Source organism: Aricia agestis, chromosome Z (genome assembly GCF_905147365.1).
Source record: "Aricia agestis chromosome Z, ilAriAges1.1, whole genome shotgun sequence".
NCBI classification, from domain to species: Eukaryota; Metazoa; Arthropoda; class Insecta; order Lepidoptera; family Lycaenidae; genus Aricia; species Aricia agestis.
The window spans coordinates 41,705,852-41,718,107 of record NC_056428.1 but is presented as its reverse complement, the minus strand read 5'-3'; the positions used below and the strand labels follow the sequence as shown (position 1 = coordinate 41,718,107).

Below are 12,256 nucleotides of genomic sequence, written 5' to 3'. Positions count from 1 at the left end.
GAAAAAAACGATTCATACAGGATTTTATGTCCGACCGTAGATATTTAATTGGTGACCGTGATATAGACCGTTAGGATATATAATTGGTGTAACTTGTCAACGTAAGTAAATAGATTCGTGTGCAAGCTTACCTGTTTTGAAACAAACCTTATTATTCAATAAGGGAAGCAAGTATTCTGAAAATTTATCACAACTACATAATTAATATAGTTTTAGTTGAGGATTCTGAGTGTAGATGGCGCTTATATACTTAGATTTTACAGATATTATGTACATGAAATTTTTATTTCGACATTTTACCTTTTTGTAAAATTATGCAGGTATTTAGGTATTGCACCACATACATTTTTAGAACATTCCAATTTTTAGTTAAAGCTAATGGTGAAAATGTGGCACCATCCCGATTTTGACATTATTTTGCTAAAATAGTGGATTTACCACGAAAAACAAGAACTAAAGTTATCGCCAGCAATACTATAGTATGACTAGATATTAAACATAATATAAATTAAATCCAAAGACCTAATATTATGTCGTTTACCTCACCCATCTAAGTCATAATTCGTAACTTTCAATTATATTATACCTAACGTGTTACATTTAAGTGCTATTTAAAATAGAATCCAAAATAATAATATAATATAAAACATTGGGTCTTTAGATCGGTTGACTTATTATAGTGTGTTTTGTAATAAAATACAAGGGTGATTGACGCGTTTCCAGGATAAAATCGTTTTGACTTTTGTTGACTTATTTAAATTCGGTGGATTATTATAGCTCGGCCTCGAGTAGTTTACGAGTCGATCACCCTCGATGTCACACGATAAACACGCTGCATCGCAAGTTTGCATACAACGGAGCGCCATCAATTGGTACTCAAATCAGTCTCTCTTACAAGCCGGATTTCTTACTTCTGAAATCAAAGCCTGCGCTACGATCGCTACCTCGATTCCGCAACCGTCTACAGTCGGCAGACGCCGATCACGCCAGTAGTGAGCAGTCGAATACGACCACGCCCACCCTCTTACACCGTTACACGCAAGGCCACATAATTATTCTACCAATATATATACCCGTTCGTCTGTCTGTATCGTCCACGGTCATCCGACGTTGCGACTCGTCTCAGCAAACTTTCGATGCGGCGTCTCCCCCCCTCGTATACACGTACCGTGACAATCTCGAGCATCTCCTGCCGGGAGATGTAGCCGTTGCCGTCGAGGTCGTACATGGAGAAGGCCCACTTGAGCTTCTGCTCGAGTTTGCCGCGCGATGTGACGCTGAGCGCGCACAAGAACTCCCGGAAGTCGATGGTTCCGTCGCCGTTCGCGTCGAAAGTGCGGAACACGTGCTCCGCGAACTGGGGAGATACACATACTATTGTTTCTTAATATCTACTGAAAAGTTTGATTTGAATATATAGTAATGCTTAAAGTTTCTGTCGTAGCGGAGCGAGATATTTAATAACTAATTTTTCAAGCAAAAGTTTTCGATTGGTGTCTTTTCTACAACACTAAAAGTGAGACCGCACCGAGCGACAATACGCGGCAGCTCCACGACGCGACCGTTAAAGTTCCATAGAAGTGACGTTTGTTTAACGTCAGTTCCATGGGACGTGAAGTGTCGCGTCGCGCCGCTGCAGCGTAGTGTGTAGTGACACTTCAGTGAGGTCTCGCCTACTTCAGTTCGGCGACCTGATTTTTGCGTACACTTATCTAGTGACCGTAATTACCTTACTGGCGTCGCCGTACGGGAAGAAGTTGCCGTATATCTTCTTGAACTCCTCCACCGAGAGGTGTCCACTGGGACAATCCTTGAGGAACCCCTTGTACCACTCCTGGATTTCCGCATCTGTAATTCGTTATTGCACTATTAGTAGAGTGACAAAATATGCTCTTAGTGTAAGAAAATACATTATTAAGTATTTCAAACTTAAAAATGACACGTTTCATACGAAGCTGTAGAGCGCCACCTAGCGAAATTATTTATAAAGTGGCGCTACAGTACTAGTCAGTACTCACTAGTTACTACAATGCGCTGAGGCTTGAGCGATTAAAAAGTGTTCGATTACCTGAAAACTCTGTGTTCTGCTTGAGGTCCTCCAGAACCTCTGGCTTCAGTTTGCTGTTCTGTTTACCCATTGTCGTAACTCTCGTGAAGCTCTCGAATATCAATATAATATTATACCTTTATCTCCTCTAGTCGATCGAGATCATTTCCCTAAAATCAAGAAGACGGTGTACATACAATGAAAACGGAAAATAATATTACAATACGATAAATGCGTGATCTTACTCAATTTTGAATTTAGCGATGGCCTAAACGGGTCAAATGATCGAACACCGAGCGAATTATTTTTTATAATCTGTATATTATACATGAATAGGCAAAATGTGTATCATTAAAAATATGTATCCTTAAGAGTTACAACAGAGAGAGTACGGATAGTGTTTCTATCGAGTGCCCATCTATACTACCGACGCGACATTCACTCTACTACAGATAACCGAACAGGGAGATTCATAATACAGTTCTGTCAAGACAAAATTACATACGGATCAACATAAATTCGAGTTTACTACATTTTCATCATGTAAATAAAAAAACACAATTCTTTCATCTCCTAATTACAATTATAATAATTAATATGGAAATTAGTTGAAAAACTGACAATAGTACTACTAGCGACATCTGTTAAGTATATATTATTGTGTATTGTTCTTTGTACGACGTTCAAAAAGTGTATTCATGATAACTATTTTGAATAAAAATATATTTTATTTTATTTATAATATAATTTAACTCAATAAACCTTCACTAGATGTCGCTAGTTAACAATTACTTGGCAGTTTCTTTACATTTTCCATAAAAAAAACTTGTAAAGAAATAATGAAAGAAATAATGAACTAAAAATCAATTAAAAAAAACTACAAATTTAATAACGCATCCACATTGGGGCGATGTTAAAATAATATTAGTTTACAATTATTTGGTTCGTAACGCGCACATTGATAAATGAAAATATACGTTTAGTCGTCTTCTTTTATAATACATAATATTATTTAGGTACTAAATACCGTTGATTTTATAAATCACAATTTAGTATACATATAGTTTACTTAATCATTAAATATAGTACATTTTAGATTGCTTTTTATTAAACAAATACCTAATATTCTGAAGTACATATAACGTAATATTCGGCTTAGTAATTACTAATTAGTAATTATTATAGAAATATAACAGTAGGTGAAAGCAATAATTGACATTAATTTAGCAATATACTTTTATGTGAGTGGTGACACTGCACACTGGTGAGTTTAACGAATAGAGAGCAAAAATGGCACAATTTCAAATTTGATTGGAAAGGCAATTATATACCTGATACTTTCCACTAATGTTTATAAAGTTGTTGTAATTACATCATGGGGATGGGGAACGAAACGAACGAACGAACCGTTGTATTTAGTGAGGCCAGTTATCATAAATACCTATGTGTTGTAACCATGACTATTATAATCAATTTACTTTAATAGCCTTCTCTCAAATAAAGTACAAACGTACGTAGGTACTTATATCTTAGAGTTACGAGTTACTTTTTATAAAAGGTAATCCATTTTCTAATTTACTAGCAGTCGGGTTTGTTTTGCCAAATAACTACAATAATTTTACGGATTGTGAATATTAACTGAGTCACGATGTAAGAAATATAAAATATTATTGACATCTTTTGATATCAATAACATATCAGTTCGTTTATAACACTAATTACCAACAAAGTTTACTAAAATAATAAAATGCTAAGTTTTATTACGGCGACCACTGTGTTTAAGTGAAATAAATATTGAAATTATTTGTTTAATCACCAATAATGTAACAGAAACGATGACTTTTACTAAGACGAGGTCCCCATGCGTTATTGTGGTCATAGTATTATGAATGAGGCATGACTGTTAATAATGTAGAGCCGAAGCCCAAGGGGATGATTCTCGCTACTGAAATGTTCAAAATTCAGTTACGATCCAATCTTAGCCACTATCATAGGCATAGAAATGCGCGTACTATAAACCTGGGAGTTGGGACTGAACCGACACTGGAATTTGAACATTATCGTTGCGAGAAGGCCCCCCGACCGTGAGCCATGATATGTGACACACCCTGACTATCATAACGAGATGATTTGTTCCCTTCTCTGGTCGAGCCTAATGAATGGAGTTTTAATATCCTAGGATCCCCTTCGAAACCTGGCCATAGAGACCGTCGGTAACTTTTAATTAAATTTTATATAGCCTCAAATAACGCCCGCAAAATTCCTTACATAATTCCGGCGCAAAAATACAAGCGACGCGCCATCTTATGAAAGCTGCTATTTAGTTATAATGTCATTTTATTGCCTCTACTTTAAGTTTTTAGTTTATTACAATGGGCAACAACAATATAAATTAATGAAATCGAATGAACTACTAACTTAAATTATTGTGACTAGTGACTTTAAAAGAATTAATGTCTTCTGCTTCTTAACTGTATTAACTTCGATACATATACAGCGGAGACTATCGACGTAACATAACTATATCAACACAAATTTACAAATACATCGTAGACACAAACAGATCTTTAATTTGTAGAGTTACATTATAAAATCTCTTAAACTGTGCAGATATATTTTGACTTAGTGCCAATTTCACCGACGACTGTTAAAGTTAATTAAGTATATTAGTTAATAATATTTTATTAGCTTGTCTCTTTCGTTGAAAAACATAATAAAAATTATTTTAACCAACGGTCAACACTAACAAGCGTTTATATATAAAAAAAAAGATACATACAGCCGAACGTATAACCTTTTTGGAAGTCGGTAAAAATTGGAACTTAGTGTCAAAAACTGTGTTTGAATGACATAAAATTACTACATTCAAATGAATTTGTACTTTCTAATACAAGTGTAAATCGATAAACGATTCTTTTGCAAGACTTTAGAATAAAGTTTTAGATGTATTTTGTGCTTATGGCGACAAGAGAGTGAAAAATAACGAAAACTATCTCAAAGATGTATAGACAAACAGCACGCCCGCGCTAATTCACAAGAACACATTTAAATTAATATAATTAAGTACATGGAATGTTTACAAAATACTTTGAGTAAAATATATTTTTCTTGTGCGTTAATGTCAACTCTGAATCGAAAATGACAAAATAAAAGTATCGGCAGCTATTAAAATAGCATGTCTCGTATCAAAAGGTTGTGCTTTCTAAGCTCGTAGGGTACATAGGTACGATAAATGATCAAAAAATTAGTATCGACACTGCCTTGTGACCGAGCACAAAATATCATGGATATCGTTACAATTAAATAAACGAGTGTACGACCTTAACTGCTAACAAAATATATACAATCTAAAAGATATGGGACTGAGACACACTAACTTATCACTAACTATAATTTTGGAAAGTTCGTGCAGCTTCGCCATAAATGCAAATACTATAAATAAGCGAATCGGCACAATAAAAGAGCTCAAATGCGAGACAAGGAAGCTATTTACACAGTACTAGAAGGCACAGTATAGTGGGGAAATATAAATGATGAGGCGGAAAGCGAACCGAGCACGGCGACGGAGACGGAGAGAACAGACGGAGGGACAGAACGCGGCGGACGAGGGAAGCGGACACACGAGGGGAGCGAGCCGAGTCTCCTAGCTACGAAGAGTTAACACCGAGAATGATCACGACACCGATATCGATATTCAATGACAATTTATGCTATTAATGTAAAATGTAATGAATTTAAATAGTCTTACGTACTTCCACTCGATTCGCGGGCGCGGCGAGACCGTCACCCGTCGCGATCGAGAACGCGGCTATTCGAACGACGACGATCATGCGGAATCCGTTCGAATACTTACACCTAGTTATAATTTAATAGTAAATCAATATTGACTTTGTCTTGTGCATTAAGTCAATTAAAATTTTATTCGAATTGGGATGGTGCTATTTCGGCAGGTCATCTTAGGGAGTGATCGTCTAAAACTTATGGTTCGGACTCGATACTTAATCGTTAAGGACGATCCGACAGCGGAATACAAAACGGAATTCGGTTCTCATCATCGAGGGGGACGCCGGCCGTAGAGCGGCTAGAACGTTCCACGGTACTGTAAGTATCGGACGCGATGTTCTAGAACGAGATCGGCATCGTCGATGCGGCTCTGCGCTCCGAACCGACCGGGTGATTTCGATCGTACAGTTCGCAGTTCACGCGGCGTGTGCGTAAACTCAGCGTGAGTTATCAGTTATCACACCGTTAAATAAACCGCGGTGCGTCTATCTCCGATAACGCTATCGGCCCACGGAAATATCTCCGGAGCGCCAGCCGCTTCGCAGCCGATACGAGACGAAATATAAAACGCTGGAGCGAAATCGGTCCAGTTAAAAAAAACGCCGGCCGGTTTTATCGATTACTTCGTCCGACCTTAAATTATTATGTAACTGAGGTAGCGAAAGCGAAGGTAGTAAAAAAATGAATTGACACTTCACGGTGTAGGGGAGATGCGCCGTCGGGTCATCTTGAGGTATATAAAACGTATAAGGAGGATGCGACGATGAGCGTAGGGAGGGATTTAAGGGGCGAGCATTTTGGAGAGTTCCTCGTCCTGAAGGCAGCCCTTGAGAAATTCCTCCTGAGTCAGCTGACCGTCGTTGTTTTCATCCATTTTCGCAAAAATATTTTTGGCGCGCTCCTCGGCCGAATCGGCCGGCCGGTTGCTCGAGCATGCGCCGAGCATGTCATAAATTGCCTGAAATCATATTTTATACTTCGTTAGGTTACATAGGATGTACTAAACCTTTAATCTTTCTCGACAGGATTCCATTTTATATCTAATACTTATAAAGAAGCATCGATATCATTAGCGAAAGAGATTATATCATTAGAAATATAATCCTCGTTATTGTGGCGATACGGAGACAAAAGGAATAAATCATCTATAATATTATAAACGATGCATTCATGATGTATGAATAATTTTAATTTAATAGCTTCCCTATAAGTATTATTAAAAGTTTTATACAGTATTTATTTCAGTATTCTCCGACGTGGAAAAGCTAGAAACCTGAATTACTATCGTTTAATAGTCTCATGCCAAAAGATTAGCCCAGATTATTTCAATCCACGTTTCCCCTGTCACATTTTAAGCAACGAAATAACGTCCCCGAGCTGGAGGAAAACTATAGTTTGCCGAACCTTAAAATAGTTTTTGAATTAGTTATTACAAACCTGCACAATTTTGGTCATCTCTTGTATGTCGATCACCCCGTTCCCGTCGACGTCGTACATGCGGAAAGCCCACTTGAGCTTCTCCTCGGGGGTGCCGCTGGACGTCACATGGATCGCCTGTAGGAACTCCTACAACAAACGCCATCGTCAAACAGCCGCCGAGCGACGTGAGAGCGCGGTGAGCTCTTGCGCGGCACACGAGTACGGTCTTAACTAGCAGTGTCAACTCGCTCGATCGCCAGCGATCCACAATTCGCATCGCGAGCCAGCACGATAATCGCACAGAATTCGCATGGAAAATTCGCAGAGCGCATTCCGATATAGTTCGGTACCACCGTTACCTTGAAATCGATGTAGCCGTTTTTGTCCATGTCGAATGTACGGAACACGTGGTCGCAGAACTCGACGGCGTTGCCCGACGGGAAGAACATCTTGTACATGTCCACGAACTTGGCCGGCGTCAGCCTACCGTTGGGGCAATCTTGCTGCAAGCGGAATACTCTGTATTAGAAACGAAACACGCCGTAATGGAAATAAATCGCGTAATCCGGAGATTTCATCGGCGAATTTAATTTTGCGCCCGACGTTACGGGAAGTCGCTCACAAAATTTTGGTAACGTTAAAATCTGTATTTATTACACTCTATCTGACGATAAATACCGTCCATAAACCTCACGTTCCGCCACATTTTATTTTCATTACGGCTAGGGTCAGACACATTTTTATTAGCAGATTAGATTGGAGTCTATTGGGATCTTCGATTTCTCTGTGTGATATTAATCTACTGTGAAATGGGTTAAACAGACTCTCTTCGAAAAATAATGTAGCTATCATTTTATACCAACTAGACTATCGGGTCTAAAAAAGATATAAAAATGGACTCGTCCCCACGAAATCTGAATAAAAAATGATCAATTGAAACTTTAAAGCTCCCAAAGTCTCCCGAAAGACTTACACTCGAAAAGCCAAAGTCGTGCGAAGGAGAAACTATTTACGAAGCTTTCAGTGAATTCTTTGAATGCATTCCGAGCCTCCGAGCCGAATGACATAATACTGTAGTGCCGCCGCCACCGCCGCCGCCCGCCGCAGACTTATTGCGGCAATGGATATTCTGCCCATTGTTACGCCCATGCCAATATGTCACATGAAATATGCAAAAATTCAAATAATATTCTGCAGCGACCGTAATTTTACATTCCATCAAATATTTTGCAGAGCACTCATCTATTCCAAATTTTATTCCCACGGAAAACGACAAACGACGAATCGTTAGATATAAGACGCGAAGAATTTATTCTCCGAGGGTGCGTGAATACTTAAAATGAAATTACTATCTATTTGCCGAACGTCATTGTATATTAGGGAAATTCCCGAGTTCAGAAACACATTTACGGAATAAAGTATTCGGTCGAATGTGTGTCGTAACCGCGCTCTAATATCGTTCCGTGCCACCTGACTCCTGAGAATTACCCTGCCGACAGCCTTTCATTCGAGGAATTGCGCTTGACACAAAATTTATACTTTGATGTTTCATTTACCTCACTCCATCGGTTTTCATTAGCTCGCCTGCAGCCAACGCATGCAATCAATTTTCTATACCCACTACATTAACCGACATTTACTTGAACACGAATCACGATGACTAGGTACATAATATTTAATTTGAGCTATATGCTCTGTTAATTAGGAGCTTCCAACCCGAAGAAGCTTTTCGCCTACGAATTTCTGAATTTCATATCTATTAAATAATATCATTGATAGTCCTAATGTCCTCGAAACTAAGGTCGAATTTCGACCATTGAGTGATCTCTAATAATATCAAATATATCAAAGATGTTATATCTTTACATATTTTTGTACCTTAAATCCCTTGTACCATTCCTTGATGGTGGTCTCGTCGTAGGAGGTGTGAGTCTTGAGGAAGTCCATGTCCTCTTTGGTGAGTTTGTCTTTGCTGACGAAGCAACCCATCTTGGCGACTGTAACAAAAGAAAACACACGTTACATACACAGAGAGAGATCGCTTCTGATGGTTGCAACTAGTTTTGCGTAGCATGGATTTGACGCGCCGTGCTCTATGTACATTGGTAACTTTTAGGCTGGTTTTATCGTTAAGGCCCAGTAATCCCTAAAATTTGCAGGTCGATGTCTGTCAGTGCGCATATCGACGTAAAGGACATTAAAATAACATTCATATCAGCGCGACTTGTACAGTGGCGGTTACGCGCTCGCCGCGTGCCTTGATAATAGGAAATAGGAGAAAAAAACCTTTTGTTTTTAGTATTACACAAATCAAATATATCAAATCGTTTAGGTTAGGTTACGGCAAATGTACTAATTTTTTTTTCTAGAAAGTGTGTTATTTAGCCATAAAATGATTTAATTATGAAAAACAGCGTTATAACCTACGAATAATAAAAACTAGTTATAACAGTCATCTTTTAGATTTTTTTGATTTATCAAATTGTGTACTGATATACCTTTGCGTATAGGAAATTTTCTCAATTTTAAAACGGTACTTTTTTATACATAAATAATGGCATTTCCTTTACAAAAAACCTTATTTCAAAAACCCATTTTACGTAGTTGCGACATCCACAGCCGGACACACTAGAGCCGTTTTTCCATACAAACGTTGTCCCCTGTTTCCTCCCTGGATAATGCTAGTAGAGTTATAATTGTTTACCTGAATATCTATGGCCACTATTCGCATGTCCCTGTGTTTTCTTTTTTTTTTCATAATTATTAAAAAATATTATATGAACGTTCAAAAACCCAAAAAATGGCTAGATTTTCCGCTTCAAACATCCAGAAAACAAATTTGGCTAGATGTGGTCACATCGTGACTATTGTACTAAAAGATTGCAAAACGGTTACCGCTGACTGGTATATCATCACCGAATTTCGAAAAAATAATTCAAGACGTCGAATGATTCTCACCATGATAATGTATGTTCGCACATCGCCGGTCAAACAAAAATGTATTTATGAACCCAAAACGTTGAAATTTTAGATTCATTCGCCTTACAGCCCTTACTTGAGACCTAAAGATTTTATTGCGTTCCACAAAATAAAGCAAAGTCTTCATGGTCAACGTTCCAGCTCACCTGAAGAAGCTGTTTACGTGCACAAATCGGCCATTTCGACTAGCCCAACTTCGGAGTGAAATAAATGTTTTAAAAACTAATTTAAAGGCATGCAAAAGCATATACGAGTATTAAATATCGCAGAGAATTCTTAAAAAACAACAAATGGTGATTATCTGTATTTATATCAAACGACAAAACTTAAAAGACAGCCCTCGTACCAACAATAAATAGCAAGCCGAAACTACAGCATATAAATACAGTAATTATATTTAAAAATATTATGTACTTCAATTATTATTAAAACATTGTAAACCTTTGAGCCTACAGAGGTTTTTCTATCAATTCGATCGTACCATTCGCATAGGCCGTTGCAATCACAGTATAGCAATGGGACTAATATTGCTATACTGTGGTTGAAATTTTGCACGTGCAAGTAAATCTCAACTCGATCACTCAGGAGTCAGGTGGCGGTCGGAGTACACACGGTAAGTTAATATTGGATGTTAACAAGTTAATCCGCGTCGATATCATCAATACGGCTCACTCCCGTCCGTAGTCCGTACACGAGCCACGACTCACGACCTCACGAGGTTATCGCTTCATAAATATGAATGTAAGAATTTACACTCTTACTAATTAAACACTTACAGCGTATAATATTATACCTACTAATGTTATCCAATATTTTGTCCGTGTCTGATATTTTAGAAGTCTTTTAAAATGTATAATATGTACCATTTGACAATATCACACTAGGCATTATGATAAGGCTCCTTTTTTATACTCATTGCAGAGACTCATAATTTCAATATCCTCTTAATTATTACTCTATTTACGATACGATCATTGCAAGAGGTTATAATTTATAGCGGATATATTAATTCGAAAATTAAATTAATATCACATGAAACTGGGAGGCTATTTAATATTAACGGGCCAAACAATTATTATAATTAAAACAGCCTATACTTGTAATCATAAAATATTCAATGTTTAATTAAACAGACAATAGACATAACGGATAGTTATTTTTGCTGTTAAAATTGGTTTTCGGGTAACTATTAGGTTTGGGATCAATAAAAATTATCGATAAATATCATCCCAGGCAAAACCTTCCATATATAACGTAATACGTTACAGTACATGTAATGTGATGCAAGAACTACATACATCAAAATACATAGAAAGTAGAAAATTTCTCATACCTAAAAGATAAACAATGTAAAATAAAATTAGGCTCGGAAGCGCTTCACAGAACAAAGTAGGTCACAAAGTGCGTCATGTTTAGTAATTATTTTATCTTTGCGTCACCAAACCGAGTCTCGGGGGTTTAGCGGGGAGTGTTGTGGATACCCGTATCATTTTTCACAAGTTTAACAGTAGTGTAGTGTGTAATAATGGACGGGTCCCTCCTGTTGCTCGTTATCAGTCGACAAGTATTCACGTTTTCATGTTTTTCAGGCTTATAAAACAATAACAAATGCGTCGTGTGTAGTCACCACTGATAGGCTTGACAAACATAAAGACTTAACTGTACACACTGTTTTGCTGTAACATGTAACACGGAAAGAAGCATGCTGAATAATATAAAGTTACAGGACAGTAGGAGGTCATCAAAATACGAAAAACAAGTAAGGTCACATATATTCTACAAACTATTAGGAAACTTAAATGGAAATGGAGCGGTCATATAATAAGAACGCAAAAACTCAATTGGACTAAATACCTTATAGAATGGCACCCAAGAAATGGCAAAAGATGGAAAGGGCGCCAAAGCACACTATGGGAGGACGATCTACCAAAAGGATCGAGAAGGCTAGCTCGTAATAGAGAAGATTGAAAGAAACTAGGGGACATAGGCCATGTCAAAGGACTGCCGAATATAGGAGGGCCCAGTCAA

At 37.6% G+C, this 12,256-nt stretch overlaps 2 protein-coding genes across 4 annotated transcripts in view; both read right to left on the bottom strand.

Moving 5' to 3' along the window:
* LOC121739148 (neurocalcin homolog) overlaps positions 1–12,256 on the bottom strand; it is a 296,747-nt gene that overhangs the window by 4,027 nt on the left and 280,464 nt on the right. Inside the window, exons 2-4 of the mRNA XM_042131490.1 lie at positions 2,069–2,217; positions 1,730–1,848; positions 1,169–1,357 (exon numbers count right to left, since the gene is read on the bottom strand). Coding sequence (XP_041987424.1) covers positions 1,169–1,357; positions 1,730–1,848; positions 2,069–2,138 — 378 coding nt within the window. The 5' untranslated portion in view covers positions 2,139–2,217. The remainder of the gene's footprint in view (positions 1–1,168; positions 1,358–1,729; positions 1,849–2,068; positions 2,218–12,256) is intronic.
* LOC121739149 (neuronal calcium sensor 2) overlaps positions 4,747–12,256 on the bottom strand; it is a 137,082-nt gene continuing 129,572 nt past the window's right edge. For all 3 annotated transcript variants that reach the window (XM_042131492.1, XM_042131491.1, XM_042131493.1), the window contains exons 2-5: positions 9,128–9,246; positions 7,609–7,752; positions 7,268–7,396; positions 4,747–6,788 (exon numbers count right to left, since the gene is read on the bottom strand). In XM_042131492.1, the coding sequence (XP_041987426.1) occupies positions 6,612–6,788; positions 7,268–7,396; positions 7,609–7,752; positions 9,128–9,238 (561 nt within the window). In that variant the 5' untranslated portion in view covers positions 9,239–9,246 and the 3' untranslated portion in view covers positions 4,747–6,611. The remainder of the gene's footprint in view (positions 6,789–7,267; positions 7,397–7,608; positions 7,753–9,127; positions 9,247–12,256) is intronic.